Below are 20,086 nucleotides of genomic sequence, written 5' to 3' on the forward strand. Positions count from 1 at the left end.
CCCGGGACCGGACAGCTACCCAGTTGAATTTTATAAGAAGTTCTCGGAGATGCTGGGCCCGCTGCTGGTGAGGGTATTTAATGAGGCAAGGGAGCAGGGTGCCCTTCCCCCAACAATCTCGCAGGCCTTGATACTGAAGCGGGAGAAGGACCCTGAGCTATGCGGGTCATATAGGTCAATCTCCCTATTGAACGTGGATGCCAAACTGTTGGCCAGAATATTGGCCTCAAGGCTAGAGGGCTGTGTCCCTGAGGTGATAAGGGAAGACCAGATGGGGTTTGTGAAGGGCAGGCAACTTACGGCCAATGTCAGAAGGCTTTTAAACGGTATGAGAGGTGGGAGAGGGAAAGGTATCGGATATCTACAAAGAACTCATGGAGTCGAGGGAAACTCAGATAGAGGAGCTAAAGGGCAAATGGGAAGAGGAGCTCTGGGGAGGGATAGAGGCAGGTCTGTGGGCGGATGCCTTGAGCAGAGTCAATACGTCCTCATCATGTGCCAGGCTCAGCCTGATACAATTTATGATCGTTCACAGCGCAGACATTTTTTAAAAAATGTAGAGTACCCAATTTATTTTTTCCAATTAAAGGGCATGTTAGCGTGGCCAATCCACCTAGTCTACACATCTTGGGGTTGTGGGGGGGAAACTCACGCAAACACAGGCAGAATGTGCAAACTCCACATGGACAGTGACCCAGAGCCGGGATCGAACCTGGGACTTTGGCGCCGTGAGGCAGCGATTCTAACCACTGTGCCATCGTGCTGCCCCGTTCACCGGGCACAAATGCTGGTGGCCTGGATGAGCAGGTTTTTTGGGGTAGAGGAGAGGTGTGTGTGTGGGGGGGGGACAGCTAGTCATGTCCATATGTTCTGGGCCTGCCTGAAGCTTGGGGGATTCTGGCAGGGTTTTACAGATGTCATGTCCACGGCCCTAAAAACACGGGTGGCGCCGAGCCCAGAGGTGCCGGATTTTAGAGTGTCGGCAGTCCAGGGAGCGAGAGAGGCTGATGTCCTGGCCTTTGCCTCCCTGGTAGCCCGGAGACGGATATTGCTGGCGTGGAGGGACTCGAAGCCCCCGGAATCAGAGATCTGGGTGAGCGGCATGGCTGGATTTCTCAGACTTGAAAAATCAAGTTTGCCCTCAGAGGGTCAACGCGAGGGTTCATCAGGAGGTGGCAGCCGTTTGTCGACTTCTTTAGAGAAAATTAACTGTCAGCAGAGGCACAAAATTTAAAGGGGGATAGTTAGGCTATTCTCTGTTGAGGGTAGGAGGGACTTGTTAGGGATGGAGATAATTTATGCACAATGTTTTATGTGGATTTGCATTGTTTACTGTTCTCACTTATTATTATAAAATTACAAAACCTTAACAAAATGTATTTTTTAAAAAATCAACATCACCAAAATCAGATCATCTGCACATTGCCACATTGCTGTTTGTGGCATCTTGCTTTGTGGAAATTGGCTGCTGCATTTCCTAGAACAGTGACGACACTTTGGGACATGCTGGGGTTATGAAAGGCGCTACAGAAGTGCAAGTTTTAAGTTGAAGATTGATGCTTTTTGATCCTTAATTGATTTCAGACATCCCCAATTAATAAATTTGCTTTGGTTCGGACAAGACTTTATTAACCAATTAAATCAAAGGCAGAATTCTGGACAGTAAATTTAAAAAGGAGTTTTTTAAAGAAAAGCTTTACTGAATGACTTGAAGACATTTACGTTTACAACTTCATGCAGGTGATCAGTCTGTGGAAGCGTAACCCTCCCTGGCTCCTTCTTTGACACTAATTTCCTTGGAACCCGGCCTCGAGAGTCTTCAGTACTTGGCCAGCAAGGAAGACCTTCGGAACCTCGACTTTTACCCCCAAAGTGACCATTACCTCATGTCAGAGTTGGGCCTGTGGGAACATGACCATTGGTTAATTGGGCACCAGTTCAATTTAATTGGATCTTTAATTACTGACACCACCTTCTCTCATTACCTTTGACAGGAATACAATTGAACAGTTTCATACTATCCCTTTATCTGATTCTGTACAACCCCTTATTCAAACAGTTTCAAACATTGAGGCTAATCAGAGTTGGAAGGTCTCCCTTGCCGGTACATTTATCCTCATCGCACATTCTTTATATACACAGCGATTAAGCTTTTATATTTTTACAACAAATAAAACTCAGACTTTTACTAGAACTACTGATTCATTATTGTTTAATTAATTGTAACTCAATTAAGGATCACTACTTATTTAATCACGTTACAGATTGGTAGCTAATTAATACAATTTTTAATTGATACATTTGATACAAGATACACTAGGTCACTTACGCTTCACACGGTGTCTATGTATTTACATTGTGTATTTATCGGATGTCCTAGATTGTTTCATGTATGGAACGATCTGTCTGGACTGTAGGCAGAACAATACTTTTCACTGTACCTCGGGAAACGTGAGAATAAATCAAATCCAATCAAAGAGACAGTTTCTTACTAATCTTCAGATTGAACAGTGAGCCTTCTTAAGAATTATTCATTAATGGGAGGTGGGAGTCACTGGCTGGACCAGCATTTACTGCTCATTCCAATTGCCCTTGAACTGCGTGTCTTGTGAGGCTATTTCAGAGGAGGCTTACAAACCAACCACAACATTGCTGTAGATCTGGAGTCACATGTAGACCAGGCCACGTAAGGAGAGCAGATTCCAAAAGGACATTAATGAACCAAATGGGTTTTTACAACAATCAACAATGTCATAAATCGACTTTTAATTTGAGATTTTATTCAAATTCAATATCTGTCATAGGCAGATTCAATCCCAGATCCCCAGAGCATTAACCTGGGTCTCTGGATTACTCGCCCAGTAACAATACCATTACTCCACTGCCCAGCCCACATAGTCTTGGCAGAATATGGTGTCTTGTAACTTCTCAAAATTATAAAAGTAATTTATTTTTCAAACAAATTCTGATAGCTCTGCAGTTTCTGGAAACATTTTGGTTGATTTTGTTATTTTGAAAATTAAAGATCTAGTCTTTGCAATATAATTACCTAATACACCAATTCACTAATGATAATCAATGTTAACTACTGAATAATCATGAATTTAATTCTTGTTTATTGCTATGAAATCAATACGTAGTTCATACAGAAACGGTACAGGTGAAATGGCTGCAGGAAGCCACATATTAGAGGCATAAAAGGGCTTCCTTGACCTTATTACTAATGACAGTGAATGCACTATGAAAATAACAATTTAAAACCTAAATGTGATTACATATGCGTACTTACAGCTTCCTACATTACAACAGTGAATACATTTCAAAAGTACTCCATTGGCTTTAAAACACTTCAGGTGGTCCAGTGGAAGTGAGAGGTTTTATAAAAATGTACATTTGTTCTAATTGTCCACAAACAAGGATATATTACACTCGGTGTCCTCACCAAAATCATTGATAAAGATTGGGTCTTATTTAGTGTAATAACCACAGCATTGGCACCATTTTGAATACTGTGAAACTCCAGACACACCATACGCACAATTATTTGCTGTAAAACACAGCGAATCGTTGTGATTTGTCATGCACTGTCCATTTGCAATGAGGTGCTGGAATCTCATTGGACTGTAACTTCCAAAAGGGAATTTGGTACATTCTGAAAAAGAAAACAAAATAGTCCAACTCTGGGATTAAATGGGTTGCTGTACAAAGAGCTGGCATGGGAAAAATGGGCCAAATAGACTTCTCAGTGCTCGAGAAGCCTTGTGTACATGTAAAGCGAGTGGTAACGACCTGGAACCTACTGCCTATGAGGGTAGGAGATGCAGAGGTGACAGAAGGATTTCAATAGGAAATTGGACAGGCACTGAGAGAAATAAACCCACAGGAATTTGGGGATAGAACGGGGCAATGGGCAGATTGGCTTCCTCCACAGAGAGCCAACACGGTCTCAAAGGGCTGAATGGCCTCATTCCCCACCCTCCAGATGCTGTGATCTCGGGAGAAATTCAGCAGCTCCAGTCACTCCAACTAACTGGAGTCCCTCATCTCTGGTGCCATTCTCATTAATGTCCTCTACACCCCAAGAACATCACATCTTTCCGAAAGTGGGGAGCCCATACATAGGGTTCCATTGCAGAGGGATAGAATTAAAAAGCACAGAGGAAATGTTCAGCTTGTTTAGAACGATGGTTAGACTACACTGGGAGCTCTGTCAACATTGGTGATCTCCATTTCGATAAAGGAAATAGAGGCACTGGATAAGGTGCAACAAAGATTCATAATATACAGAACTGAGAGCATTTAACACTCAGGAAAGGCTGGAGCTGCTTTTTTCTGGAAAAGCAAAGGCTGATGGGTGATCTGGTGGAAGTCTTTGAGATTATGAAGGAATTCAATAATCCAATAGGAATTTCAGTGGAAACCTCTTTCCCCAGCGAGTGGTGAGAATGTGGAACCCGTTACCACAGCGAGTGGTTGAGGTGAACAGCATGAATCCATTGAACGTAAAGCTAGAGACATACACAGAGGGAGAAAGGAATAGAGGATATGCTGATGGGGAGATGTAAAGGGGTGGGTGGAGAATCATGTGGAGCGTAAATATTGACAAAGTCCATGGCTAACCTCAGCCGGTATGGGAATTTAACCTGTGCTGTTGGTGTCACTCAGCACGAACCAGCCATCCAGCCAACTGAGCAAACCAATCCCAGTGTAAATCTGTAATAATTCCTTCAATATTACTGATTGCCTGTCTCCCACCATACTATTTAATGTAGTTTCCCAGTGCACCTCAGACAACTTCCCCCTCATACCCTGATTGTTTTCTTCTGTGAGAAGCATGAAGATAAATTAAACAAAAGAATTATGTAACCACCATAGCCCATCTTCATGGCAATGAGGCATGATTTTTGGGGTTTCCAAACAGAAATAGCAATGAAACATCTTCTAACCGCCAAACCCCTTTCACTCCTTGTGAAATGTGAAACCAGATATTCGCAAGAAGGCTCAGAGAGAATCAGCCCACTAGAGGCGAAGCCGTGAGACCAGCCAGTCCAGCAGAAAGAAACCCTCTGACCATCCCCATTGACCAACAGAATGAACAAAATGCAGTCCTGGATGTAATTGAGAACAGAAAGAATAACAGCAGAATCCAATCCCTGTAATCTGTTGTGAACATGTTGTTGTCTCAGAAAGTGTGATGAATTACAAAACCCCTTCGCACATTGAGAGCAGGTGAACGGCCTCTTCCCAGTATGAACTCCCTGATGTGACTGCAGACGGCATAACCGAGTGAATTGTGAAAATAGATGTAAACGGGAGTGAGATCATCAGGATTATGGAGACATGGCTGCAGGATGACCAGGGATGGGAATTGAATCTATTCAGTATTTAGGAAGGACAGACAAAAAGGAAAAGGCAGTAGAGCGGCAGTGGTGGTTAAAGAGGAAATTAATGTAATAGTCAGGAAGGATATTAGCTCCAACAATGTGGAATCTGTATGGGTAGAGCTGAGAAACACCAAGGGGCAAAAAACTTAGTGGGCATCGTATATAGACCCCCAAACTGCAGTGGTGATGTTGGGAATGGCATAAAACAGGAAATCAGGCTGATTGTATCAGAGGCGACAAAGAAATGGGTGAGAAAATAAATACATAATTTGCTGCTTTCTTCACAAAGCAGATACCAGAAATGTTGGGAAACGCAGGATTTAGTGAGAGGGAGGAACTGAAGGAGCTCAATATTAGGAGAGAAATGGTGTTGGTGAAATTGATGGGATTGAAGGGTGGTAAATCCCCAGGGCCTGATAATCTGCAACCAAAGTACTTAGGGAAGTCGTGTAGAAGTAGTGGATGCAACGGTGGTCATCTTCCAGGATTCTATAGACTCTGGAACAGTTCCTGCAGATTGGCTTATGTAATTCCACCATTTAAAAAGAGATAGAGAGAGAAAACAGGGAATTATAGACCAGCAAATCAGACATCGGCAGTGGGGAAAATTCTAGAATCCATTCTCATAGATTTTATAGCAAAGCACTGAGAAACGAGTGGCAGGATCGGACAGAGTCAGCATGGATTTATGAAGGGAAAATCATGCTTGACAAATCTACTGGAATTCTTCAAGGGTGTAACTGGTAGAGTTAACGAGGGGCAGCCAGTGGATGTGATATTTGGACTTTCAGATGGCTTTTGACCAAAGTCCCGCATAAGAGATTAATGTGTAAAATTAAAGCACTTGGAATTAGGGGTAGTGAATTGATATGGATAGAAAACTGGTTGGCAGGCAGGAAACAGAGTAGGAATTAATGGTCTTTTTCAAACTGGAAGGCAGTGACTAGTGGGATACCACAGGGATCGGTGCTAGGACCTGAGATATTCACAAGATATCTTTATGAATTTAAGAAAAATTTAAAGTACCCAATTCCTTTTTACCAATTGAGGGGCAATTGAGCGTGGCCAATTCACCTACCCTGCACTTCTTTGGGTTATGGGGGTGAGACCACGGAGACACTTGTATTCACACGGACAGTGACCCGGGGCAGGATTAAACACTGGTCCACAGCACAGTGAGGCAACAGTGCTAACCACTGCAACACCCTATATATTAATGATTTGGTGAGGGAGGAAAATCCAATATCTCCAAATTTGCAGATGACAGCACTTTGCGTGTGGGGGGGGGGGGGGGGGGGTCTGTGAGGAGGATGCAGAGATCCTTCATTGTGATTTGGACAAGTTGAGTGAGTGGGCAAATGAATGGCAGATGCAGTATAATTTGTAGAAATGCGAGGTTGTCCACTTTGACAACAAAAACGAGACGGCGGGCTATTATCTGAACGGCCATAAATTAGGAGAGGGGAATGTGCAACGAGACCTGGGTATCCTCGTACACCAGTCACTGAAGGCAAGCATGCAGCTACAGCAGGCGGTAAAGAAGGCAAATGCTATGCTAGCCTTCATTGCGAGCGGATTAGAGTACAGGAGCAGGGATATCTTGCTGTTATTATACAGGGCCTTAGCGAGGCCATACCTGGAATATTGTGAGCAGTTTTGGTCTCCTTATCTGAGGAAGGATGTTCTTGCTCTAGAGGGAGTGCAGGGAAGGTTTACCAGACTGATTGCTGGGATGGTGGGACTGACATATGAGAGATTGAATCAGTTGGGATTGTATTCGCTGGAGTTCAGAAGAATGGGGGATCTCATAGAAACCTATATTATCCTAACAGGACTTAACAGGGTAGATGCAGGAAAGATTTTCCTGATGGTGGGAGTGTACAGAACTAGAGGTCGCAGTCTGAGGATACGGGGTAGACCATTTAGGACAGAGATTCTCCCTCTGTGTACCTGAACAGGCGCCGGAATGTGGCGACTAGGGGCTTTTCACAGTAACTTCATTTCAATGTAAGTGTACTTGTGACAATCAAGTTTATTAATTAATTAAAGATATGGAAGGGAAAGCAGAATTAGGCTATGAATGATAAGCCATTATCATAATGAATGGCAGAGCAGGCGCAAAGAGCCAAATGATCTGTTCCTGCTCCTATATTTCTATGTTTCTATGTAATCACTTCCCACACTAAGAGCAGGTGAATGGCCTCTCCCCAGTGTGAACTCGCTGGTGTGTCTGCAGACTGGATAACTGTGTGAATCCATTCCCACAGAGGGAGCAGGTGAATGGCTTCTCCCCAGTGTGAACTCGCTGATGTGTCTACAGGATGGATGAATCAATAAATCCCTTCCCACACTGAGAGCAGGTGAATGGCTTCTCCCCAGTGTGAACTCTCTGGTGTGTCTGCAGACTGGATGACTGAGTGAATCCCTTCCCACAGTTAGAGCAGATGAACGGACGCTCACCAGTGTGAACTCGCTGATGGATCCGCAGGTTGGGTAAATCACGGAATCCCTTCCCACACTGAGAGCAGCTGAATGGCTTCTCCCCAGTGTGAACTCGCTGGTGTGTCTGCAGGATGGATAACTGAGTAAAACCTTTCCCACACTGAGAGCAGGTGAACGGCCTCTGCCCAGTGTGAATTCGCTGGTGTGTCTGCATGGTGGATAAATCACTGAATCCCTTCCCACACTGAGGGCAGGTGAATGGCCTCTCCCCAGTGTGAATTTGCTGATGTCTCTGCAGGGTGAATGAATCAATGAATCCCTTCCCACACTGAGAGCAGGTGAAGGGCCTCTCCGTAGTGTGAACTCGCTGATGTCTCCTCAGGGTAGATGAATCAATGAATCCCTTCCCACACTGAGAGCAGGTGAATGGCTTCTCCCCAGTGTGAACTCGCTGGTGTTTCCGCAGGGAGGATGAATCAATAAATTCCTTCCCACACTGAGAACAGGTGAATGGTCTCTCCCTAGTGTGAACTCGCTGGTGTGACTGCAGGTTGGATAAAGTATGGAATCCCTTCCCACATTGAGAGCAGGTGAATGGCCTCTCCCCAGTGTGAAGTCGCTGATGTCTCCGCAGGTTGGATAAAGCACGGAATCTCTGCCCACACTGAGAGCAGGTGAATGGCTTCTCCCCAGTGTGAACTCGCTGGTGTGACTGCAGGCTGGATAAATCAATTAATCCCTTTCCACACTGAGAGCAGGTGAATGGTTTCTCCCCAGTGTGAACTCGCTGGTGTGCCTGCAGGTGCGATAACCGAGTGAACCCCTGCCCACACTGAGAGCAGGTGAACGGCCTCTCCCCAGTGTGACTGCGTCGATGAGTCTCCAGCTCAGATGGGAATCTGTATTCCTTCCCACAGTCCCCACATTTCCACGGTTTCTCCATGCTTTGGGTCTCCTCGTGTCTCTCCAGATTGGACAATCAGCGGAAGCCTTGTCTACACACAGAACATGTGCAATTTCTCTCCTCACTGTGAATGGTGTGACGTTTTCTCAGACTGTGTCACAGTTGAAGCTCTTTTCACAGTCAGATCACTGGAACACTCTCACTCGGGTGTGTGTTGTGTGGATCTCGGTGCTTTTCCCGTCACACTCACGTTTAAAACTTTTTGAAGCCGACAGATCGGACAAACATTTCTCCTACTCGCCGATGATATTCAGATCAAAAGGAATCGTTTGAGTTTGACGTGATGTTTGAGACGTCCGTCTGCAATTCCTCCTCTTCCAATATCCTTTAAAAACAATTTATAAAAGTTATCATTGTTGGCACAGGATAGAAATTCGGGGAAGACAATTCTAGTTTCTATGGAACATAATTCCTCTCTTGTGTTCGAGCTTCTTAGTTAGAACATACAGTGAAGAAGGAGGCCATTCGGCCCATCGAGTCTGCACCAACCCATTTAAGCCCTCACTTCCATCTTATCCCCACAACTCAAGAACGCCTCCTAACCTTTTTCGTCATTCAGGGCAATTTATCATGGTCAATCCACTTCACCTGCACGTCTTTGGACTGTGGGAGGAAACCGGAGCACCAGGAGGAAACCCACACAGACACGGGGAGAACGTGCAGACTCCGCACAGACAGTGACCCAGCGGGGAATCGAACCTGGGACCCTAGCGCTGTGAATCCACAGTGCTACCCACTTGTGTTACCGTGCTGCCCGTTGCTGTAGAATAAAGGAGGCAAGAGCTATGTTTCTCCACAAACACCTTTGTTTCTTTGATCCAACTTCACACACAAATCTCAATGAACAAATAGTGTCTCCTGTAACCCCTTTATGTCTCAGTGACTTCATTTGGATAATTGACATCAAATTAGTGTTTAATTGGAAAGTCCATTCCTAACATCTTGTTCTTCAAAGTCTGTAAATCTCCATCCCACACAATCTCCCGCCATTCTCACTCTGCTGTATCTACTGTTCACTCTCCCAATTCTCCTGAAGGTGCTGATTCCTTTAAATTCACAAAAATCATCAGTTAGTACAGGATAGAAATTCACAGGAACGTCATTGCAATGTAAGCCTACCTGTGACAATCAAGATCATTATTATTAAAATTCAGGACAATTCTAATTCTTATGGAACATAATTTTCTCTCGTTCTCCAAAAGCTGTAAATCTCCACAACCCCCCCTCCATTCTAACTCTGCTGTATCTAATATTCACTCTCCCAATTCTCCTGAAGGTGCTGATTCATGTTGATTGACAGATCCAAGCTCAGCTCACTGCTTCCTGACCAGGACACAGAGATTAGAATAGGAACAAGAGTAGGCCATTCGGCCCAGAGTCTGCTCAACCATTCAATGAGATCCTTGGCCGATCTACCTCAGCACAATTTTCCCACACGATCCCCATATCCCTCGATATCTTCAATATCTAGAAACCTGTCAATATTTGTCTTGAACATACCTGATGACTGAGGCTGCACATACCTCTGGGGTAGAGAATTCAAAAGCTTCACCACATCCTCGAGGGAAGAAACCCCCCCCTCATCTCAGCTTTCACTCTATTTTCCTACCTGGTCCTTATAACCCTTAACTCCATTGTCAATAAAATATCTGTCAAACCTGTGCTTCAATATATTCAATGTATGGGTCCTCGGCTAACGACTGAGCCACCGTGACTGCCCCCAGTGATGACTTTTATAAATTTCTTTTACAGGATGTTACAAGGGGATGATTTACAGATGGAAACTCAAATCAAACTTTGCATCAAGATTGAACAGTCACTCCATTCATCAGGACCTGAATATCATTGGCCTGTGAATGTGGAAGAAGAAATGTTTGTCTGTTCTGTCTGTAGGAAAAGATTTTCTTTTGAAAAAAATAAATTTAGATTGCCCAATTTTTTTTCCAATTCAGGGGCAATGTAGCCTGGGCAATTTAGCGTGACCAATCCAGCTACCCTGAACATCTTTGGGTTGTGGAGGCAAGACCCACACAGACACGGGAAGAATGTGCAACTCCACACAATGACCTGGGGCCGGCATCGATACCAGATCCTCAGCGCCATAGGCAACACTGCTAAACACTATGTCACCGTGCTGCCCCTAGGGTTGTGCTCCTGACATGGGTCTCTGCGTGACTGAACAGAGCCGCACATGGGGTCAGATATCCATCGAGTTACTGGGATTCATGGGGCACAATTTGCTTGTTTCTACTTGTTTTTGCTTGTTGCTACTCTGATCAACAATTAGATAACAATTAAAGGGAGGTCAAGTACCCAGGGCAAAGACTAATGCAGTTTGCTGGCCAAGTTGTCTCCATTCTGAGCAATGTGAAATAAGCTTCTCCCAGTCATTGAAAATGTTGCCCCCAACAAACATGGCGCCCGCACATGCGCTCTGCTGCTCATTGTCCCGAGTAAAGATGGCGGTCGTTACCCCGAACCGATCACTGAACCCTCGCTTCCCCGCTCCGTGAAACGAGAAAACAAGGAAGTGGTTTTTCCGGGTTTGGGCTTGCACAATATGTTTAGAAAACTTTTCCACCCACCAGCCAGATCCATCGCTCCCGCGTTCCACAATATTCCTCTTACCTTTTGTGGATCCGAGATGAAAGTTTCTCTCCATCGCCATTACCTGCACTGCGCATGCTTCAGTCGAAGTCCCACCCACCCTCACTCACTCCGATTGGTTGGAGGACCAGCCGCTCCCGCTAGGTCGTCCAGACACGCCCCCTCTACCTATTGGTCCGGAGCTGCCGTCAATCACTCCCTGGGCATTGTGATGTGGAGCATGCGCAGTGCGGCTCATGTCCAGGGACAGACGCTTGTTTGTTTCATCTTCAGGCGGGAATGAGGCGGAGAAGCGGAGGCAGCGTTAGGGGCTGTGGGTGGGAGGGGAGGCTTCACACACCCAGTGGGGGCCTCAACACCTGAATAACAAACTAGCGGCACCGCCTCAACACCCAACACAACGGCAGCTGCCGCTTTCTCCCGGTGCCAGGCCCCAGTGGACAAATGTGGCTTCAGGAAGGAAATGCAGCAATGGATTTGTTCAGGAGAAATTATCTTTAACTCACTTTACTGATCCTGGAGCAGGAGGAGAGAATGGGGGCAATTTCTATCCTGCTCTCACACTGATGGATTTGTTAATGCAGATAGTAGAATTTAAATTCAAGGGATAATCTGGAATTCAAAGCTGCACTCAGTATTAATGACCTTGAAACCATTGTGGTGAATATGTGGGAAGGGGAAAGTGTGGGACTGGGATTTGCAGCTTTAGGAAACGAGAGAAACAATTATTCCCCAGAAACTAGAATTATCTGTTCTGAATTTCTGACCTGTGTAAACTGGTTTTACAGGGTTGCAAGGAGTGGATCGATAAACAGGAAACTCAAATCAATCATCACATCAAGATCTGACTGTTACTCAATTGATCAGGATCTGAATATCATTGGCTTTTGAATATGGAAGGAGGAATGTTTGTTCTGTCTGTGGGAAAACATTTCAAACATCAGTGTGACTAGAAAAGCACCGAGAGGCACACACACCTGACTGAGAGTGTTCCAGTGAACTGAATGTGGAAAGAGCTTGAACCAGTTACACAGCCTGACAAACACCACACAATTCACAGCGAGGAGAAACTGCACGTATTGTGTGTGGAAGAAGCTTAAACTCATCGTCCAACATGAGATTCACAAGGACGCTGGCATCATTGAGAAACCGTGGAAATGTGGGGAATGTGGGAAGGGATTCAGTTACCATTCTGAGCTGGAAACTCATCAACGCAGTCACACCGGGGAGAGAGCATTCACCTGTTCTGAGTGTGGAAAGTGACTCACTTGACTTACACATCTGACTGCACACCAACTTGTTCACTCTCACATGAGACCTTTTAAACGTTCAGATTGTGAGAAGAGCTTTTAAAACAAATTTAATCTTCTGATACACCAGCAGGTTCACACTGGGGAGAGGCCGATTACTTGCTCCGAGTGTGAGAATCAATTCACTCAGTTATCCAGCCTTTCGGCACACCAGCGAATGCACAGCGAGGAGAACCATTCACATGCATTGGCTGTGGGAAGGGATTCGCTCAGTTATCCAACCTTCTGACACACCAGCGACTTCACACTGGAGAGTAACCATTCGCCTGTCCTGAGTGTGGGGTGACATTCGCTCAATTCTGCAAACTTGCATCATCAGCGGATTCACACTGGGGAGAGACCATTCACGTGCTGTGTGTGTGGGAAGAGATTCGCTCAGTCATCCATCCTGCTGAGACACCAGCGCATTCACACTGGGGTGAGACAGTTCACCTGCTCTGAGTGTGGGAAGGGATTCACTCAGTCTGCCCACCTCACTTCACACCATCGTGTTCCCTCCAACACGAGACCTTTTAAATGTTCCTGTGAGAAGAGCCTTAAAGGCAAAATAGATCTGCTGATTTACCAGCGCAGTCACACTGGAAAGAGGCCGTTTACCTGCTCCGTGTGTGGGAATGGTTTTACTCAGCAGTCCCTCCGACTGAAACACCAGCGAATTCATGCCAAAGACACATTACTGATCTGTTCTGTGAGTGGGAAGAGATTCACTCGTTCACTCACCCTGCAGAAACACCAGCGAGTTCACAAGTGATTATAGGGATTGGATTCTGTTACTGCTGCTGTTAATCACATCCAGAACTGAACCGTGTTCATTCTGACAGTTGTCAGAGTTTGTTTCAGTTGATGTTAATCATTCCTGTGACTCGGCCGGAGTTTAATATTCTGTAGATTAATTAAATTAGCTCTATGTTGACGACAGTGTTCCAGTCCTTGATTTCTCTAAGATAGGAGGAGACTGATTGATGTCCTGTTACCGACTGTTCCATTGTTGGATCTTTTCGGATTTGTTTTGGAAGATGTGGTAAAGCAAAGCGTAAGACAAGAGAGAAAGGTAAGAATATGGAAAATGATAAACAGACTATGGCAGGAAGAGACAGAGAGAACACATTTAAAATTACATCAGATAAACGCTACAAAAAGAATAAAAGGACAAAACTAAAGGATCTGTATGTGAAATTTAGGAAGGCTAGAAATCTAGGAAAAGGTGGAAGAGCGGCTCTGTTAATTATTGATGCTGTTGGCACATTAGACAGGGATGACCTAAGCTCAGGAAACCAGGATGTAGGAGTGGTTTGAATTGAGATAAAAAATGATAAAGGCAAGAATTTACTTCTGGGAGTGGTGTGCAGGCCTCCTAATTATAACGACACAGTAGGACAGAGTGTAAAGGAAGAGATAATGGGAGCTTGTCAGAAAAGGTACAGCAATAATTAAGGGGGATTTTAGTCAACCTATAGACTGGAAAAATCAGATGGTCGAAGGTAGCATAGGTGAGGATTTCACAGAATGTTCTTGCAATAGTTTCTACAATCAGCACATTTTGGAGCCAACCAGAGGTCAGGTTATACCAGATATGTGACATGTGGTGCAGTGGATAGCACTGGGACTGCGGCGCTAAGGACCCGGGTTCGAATCCCGGCCTTGGGTCACTGTCCATGTGGAGTTTGCACATTCTCCCCGTGTCTTCGTGGGTTTCACCCCCACAACCCAAAAGATGTGCAGATTAGGTGGATTGGCCACGCTAAATGATAAATTAGCGGTAGGGTGTTTTCCACCCTACCTCCTCCTCTAACCAACCCCCCCCCCACTCCACGGTGGTTGGGAAGCGGGAGCAGGGGCCTTTCGTGAAGGTGAGTGAGTGCCTTTAAATTTGCTTACCTTTCAGCGGGAGCAGGGTTTGAGGTAATATCAGGTAAGCTCTTCCTTTCTTTTTCTTTTCTTGTTTTTTTTTAATCTAGAGGTGATGTCAGGGAAGGCAGTACAATGCTCCTCCTGCAGAATGTTTGAGGTGAGGGACGCCGTCAGTGTCCCTGCTGATTTCATCTGTGGGAAGTGCACCCAACTCCAGCTCCTCAAAAACCGTGTTAGGGACCTGGAGCTTGAGCTGGATGAACTTCGGATCATTCGGGAGGCAGAGGGGGTCATAGATAGGAGCTTCAGGGAAGTAGTTACACCAAAGACTGGAGATAGATGGGTAACTGTAAGAGGGACTGGGAAGAAGCAGTCAGTGCAGGGACCCCCTGCGGTCGTTCCCCTGAGTAACAAGTATACCGTTTTGGATACTTGTGGGGGGGACGACTTACCAGGGGTAAGCCATGGGGTACGGGCCTCTGGCACGGAGTCTGTCCCTGTTGCTCAGAAGGGAAGGGGGGAAAGGAGTAGAACATTAGTAATTGGGGACTCAATAGTCAGGGGCACAGATAGGAGATTTTGTGGGAGCGAGAGAGACTCACGTTTGGTATGTTGCCTCCCAGGTGCAAGGGTAAGTGATGTCTCGGATCGTGTTTTCCGGGTCCTTAAGGGGGAGGGGGAGCAGCCCCAAGTCGTAGTCCACATTGGCACTAACGACATAGGTAGGAAAGGGGACAAGGATGTCAGGCAGGCCTTTAGGGAGCTAGGATGGAAGCTCAGAGCGAGAACAAACAGAGTTGTTATCTCTGGGTTGTTGCCCGTGCCACGTGATAGTGAGATGAGGAATAGGGAGAGAGAGCAATTAAACACGTGGCTACAGGGATGGTGCAGGCGGGAGGGATTCAGATTTCTGGATAACTGGGGCTCTTTCTGGGGAAGGTGGGACCTCTATAGACAGGATGGTCTACATCTGAACCTGAGGGGCACCAATATCCTGGGGGGGAGATTTGTTAGTGCTCTTTGGGGGGGTTTAAACTAATTCAGCAGGGGCATGGGAACCTGGATTGTAGTTTTGGGGTACGGGAGATTGAGAGTATAGAGGTCAGGAGCACAGATTTGACTTCGCAGGAGGGTGCCAGTGTTCAGGTAGGTGGTTTGAAGTGTGTCTACTTCAATGCCAGGAGTATACGAAATAAGGTTGGGGAACTGGCAGCATGGGTTGGTACCTGGGACTTCGATGTTGTGGCCATTTCAGAGACATGGATAGAGCAGGGACAGGAATGGTTGTTGCAGGTTCCGGGGTTTAGGTGTTTTAGTAAGCTCAGAGAAGGGGGCAAAAGAGGGGGAGGTGTGGCGCTGCTAGTCAAGGACAGTATTACGGTGGCGGAAAGGATGCTAGATGGGGACTCTTCTTCTGAGGTAGTATGGGCTGAGGTTAGAAACAGGAAAGGAGAGGTCACCCTGTTGGGAGTTTTCTATAGGCCACCTAATAGTTCTAGGGATGTAGAGGAAAGGATGGCGAAGATGATTCTGGAAAAGAGCGAAAGTAACAGGGTAGTTGTTATGGGAGACTTTAACTTTCCAAATATTGACTGGAAAAGATATAGTTCGAGTACATTAGATGGGTCATTCTTTGTACAATGTGTGCAGGAGGGTTTCCTGACACAATATGTTGACAGGCCAACAAGAGGCGAGGCCACATTGGATTTGGTTTTGGGTAATGAACCAGGCCAGGTGTTAGATCTGGAGGTAGGTGAGCACTTTGGAAACAGTGACCACAATTCAGTGACCTTTACGTTAGTGATGGAAAGGGATAAGTATACCCCGCAGGGCAAGAGTTATAGCTGGGGGAAGGGCAATTATGATGCCATTAGACATGACTTAGGATGTGTTGGTTGGAGAAGTAGGCTGCAAGGGTTGGGCACACTGGATATGTGGAGCTTGTTCAAGGAACAGCTATTGCATGTTCTTGATAAGTAAGTACCAGTCAGGCAGGGAGGAAGGGGTCGAGCGAGGGAACAGTGGTTTACCAAAGAAGTGGAATCTCTTGTTAAGAGGAAGAAGGAGGCCTATGTGAAGATGAGGCATGAAGTTTCAGTTGGGGCGCTTGATAGTTACAAGGAAGCGAGGAAGGATCTAAAGAGAGAGCTGAGACGAGCAAGGAGGGGACATGAGAAGTCTTTGGCAGGTAGGATCAAGGAAAACCCAAAAGCTTTCTATAGGTATGTCAGGAATAAAAGAATGACTAGGGTAAGAGTAGGGCCAGTCAAGGACAGTGGTGGGAAGTTGTGTGTGGAGGCTGAGGAGATAAGCGAGATACTAAATGAATACTTTTCGTCAGTATTCACTCAAGAAAAAGATAATATTGTGGAGGAGAATGCTGAGACCCAGGCTATTAGAATAGATGGCATTGAGGTGCGTAGGGAAGAAGTGTTGGCAATTCTGGACAAGGTGAAAATAGATAAGTCCCCGGGGCTGGATGGGATTTATCCTAGGATTCTCTGGGAAGCCAGGGAAGAGATTGCTGAGCCTTTGGCTTTGATTTTTAGGTCATCATTGGCTACAGGAATAGTGCCAGAGGACTGGAGGATAGCAAATGTGGTCCCTTTGTTCAAGAAGGGGAGTAGAGATAACCCCGGTAACTATAGGCCGGTGAGCCTAACGTCTGTGGTGGGTAAAGTCTTGGAGAGGATTATAAAAGATACGATTTATAATCATCTAGATAGGAATAATATGATTAGGGACAGTCAGCATGGTTTTGTGAAGGGTAGGTCATGCCTCACAAACCTTATCGAGTTCTTTGAGAAGGTGACTGAACAGGTAGACGAGGGTAGAGCAGTTGATGTGGTGTATATGGATTTCAGTAAAGCGTTTGATAAGGTTCCCCACGGTCGGCTATTGCAGAAAATACGGAGGCTGGGGATTGAGGGTGATTTAGAGATGTGGATCAGAAATTGGCTAGTTGAAAGAAGACAGAGAGTGGTAGTTGATGGGAAATGTTCAGAATGGAGTTCAGTTACGAGTGGCGTACCACAAGGATCTGTTCTGGGGCCGTTGCTGTTTGTCATTTTTATAAATGACCTAGAGGAGGGCGCAGAAGGATGGGTGAGTACATTTGCAGACGACACTAAAGTCGGTGGAGTTGTAGACAGTGCGGAAGGATGTTGCAGGTTACAGAGGGACATAGATAAGCTGCAGAGCTGGGCTGAGAGGTGGCAAATGGAGTTTAATGTGGAGAAGTGTGAGGTGATTCTCTTTGGAAAGAATAACAGAAATGTGGAATATTTGGCTAATGGTAAAATTCTTGGTAGTGTGGATGAGCAGAGGGATCTCGGTGTCCATGTACATAGATCCCTGAAAGTTGCCACCCAGGTTGATAGGGTTGTGAAGAAGGCCTATGGTGTGTTGGCCTTTATTGGTAGAGGGATTGAGTTCCGGAGCCATGAGGTCATGTTGCAGTTGTACAAAACTCTAGTACGGCCGCATTTGGAGTATTGCGTACAGTTCTGGTCGCCTCATTATAGGAAGGACGTGGAAGCTTTGGAACGGGTGCAGAGGAGATTTACCAGGATGTTGCCTGGTATGGAGGGAAAATCTTATGAGGAAAGGCTGATGGACTTGAGGTTGTTTTCGTTAGAGAGAAGAAGGTTAAGAGGTGACTGAATAGAGGCATACAAAATGATCAGAGGGTTAGATAGGGTGGACAGCGAGAGCCTTCTCCTGCGGATGGAGGTGGCTAGCACGAGGGGACATAGCCTTAAATTGAGGGGTAATAGATATAGGACAGAGGTCAGAGGTGGGTTTTTTACGCAAAGAGTGGTGAGGCCGTGGAATGCCCTACCTGCAACAGTAGTGAACACGCCAACATTGAGGCATTTAAAAATTTATTGGATAAGCATATGGATGATAAGGGCATAGTGTAGGTTAGATGGCCTTTAGATTTTTTCCATGTCGGTGCAACATCGAGGGCCGAAGGGCCTGTACTGCGCTGTATCGTTCTATTCTATTCTAAATCGCCCCTTAATTGGAAAAAAAAATTGTGTTCTCTAAATTTAAAAAAAAGGTTATACCAGACTCTATTGTGGAACAAGGATTAATTGATAACCTCATGGTGAAGGCGTCTGCAGGTAACAGTGATCATAAAATGATTGAATTTGACATGCAGTTTGAGGGGAAGAAGATTGAATCCAAGACGAGTAAATTAAGATTAAATAAAAGGATGCGAGGCCCCCAAGTGTGGAGACCTGGATCAATGACATGGCGGGTTTCATTAAGCTAGAGAAGGTCAAATTCGCCCTGAGAGGGTCGGTGCAAGGGTTCTTTAGGCGGTGGCAACCTTTTCTCGACTTTCTGGCTCAACGATAGGGTACGGGGACAGTAGCAGCAGCAACCTGGGGGGGAGGGGGGGAAGGGGGAGGGAAAAGGTGGGGGGGGGGGGGGGGCGGACGATGACTATGTTTGTTTATTTAATTTAAATTTATTTTGAAGTTCTTTTGTTGTTCATTGGGGTTGGGGGGGTGGGGGATGGGATACATGCGTTGATACGGTCTAGGGGTGGTACGGTTATTATGGGTTATTTTGTTGCATTTCATTGTTTGTCGTTATGTTTTAAATTTTCTGTAAAAAATTCCAATAAAAATTATATTTTAAAAAAAAGATTAAATAAAAGCAATTACTTGGGCATCAATGCAGAGCTAGCTAAAATGAACTTTCAAATTGTCAGGTCAATAGAGATTCAGTAGCAGACATTTAGAATTTAGAACAGTACAGGCCCTTCAGTCCTCGATGTTGTGCCGAGCAATGATCACCCTACTCAAACTCACGTATCTACCCTATACCCGTAACCCAACAACTCCCCCTTAACCTTACTTTTTTTTAGGACACTACGGGCAATTTAGCATGGCCAATCCACCTAACCCCGCACATCTTTGGACTGTGGGAGGAAACCGGAGCACCCGGAGGAAACCCACGCACACACGGGGAGGATGTGCAGACTCCGCACAGACAGTAACCCAGCCAGGAACCGAACCTGGGACCCTGGAGCTGTGAAGCATTGATGCTAACCACTATGCTACCATGCTGCCCATTGAACGGGATATTTCAGTATACACAGAATAGATACATTCTCATAAGAATGGAAAATGCCAAGGTGAGGACACAGCATCTGTCTTTAACTAAAAAAGTTAAAGACATAGCAATGTTTTTTAAAAAGCACGTAACAGCGCAAAGGCAGATTTCAGGTCAGAACATTAGGCAGAATATAAAGAATAAAATATAAACACAAAAATAATAATAAGACGGGAATAATTAGAGTGCCAGAGAAAGCTGGCTAGAAATATAAAGACAGATCGAGTTTCAATAAATTACAATCAACAGGGAAGTGTTAATGAGCAATGTTTGAGTCTGCAGGCTGACAAAACCCTGGATTCGGGTCGACTTCACCATAAGATCTTGAAAGAAGCAACGAATGAGAGAGTTGATGCACCCGTTTCATTGTTCAAAATTTGCTCGATACAGGGAGGAATCCA

General features: G+C 45.4%; 1 protein-coding gene across 1 annotated transcript in view; it reads left to right on the forward strand.

Annotated features, from left to right (window-relative positions):
- The window catches only part of LOC119960905, a 379,220-nt gene that overhangs the window by 137,702 nt on the left and 221,432 nt on the right, over positions 1-20,086 (forward strand). The window contains exon 5 of the mRNA XM_038788480.1: positions 18,622-18,754. Coding sequence (XP_038644408.1) covers positions 18,622-18,754 — 133 coding nt within the window. The remainder of the gene's footprint in view (positions 1-18,621; positions 18,755-20,086) is intronic.

Source organism: Scyliorhinus canicula, unplaced genomic scaffold (genome assembly GCF_902713615.1).
Source record: "Scyliorhinus canicula unplaced genomic scaffold, sScyCan1.1, whole genome shotgun sequence".
NCBI classification, from domain to species: domain Eukaryota; kingdom Metazoa; phylum Chordata; class Chondrichthyes; order Carcharhiniformes; family Scyliorhinidae; genus Scyliorhinus; species Scyliorhinus canicula.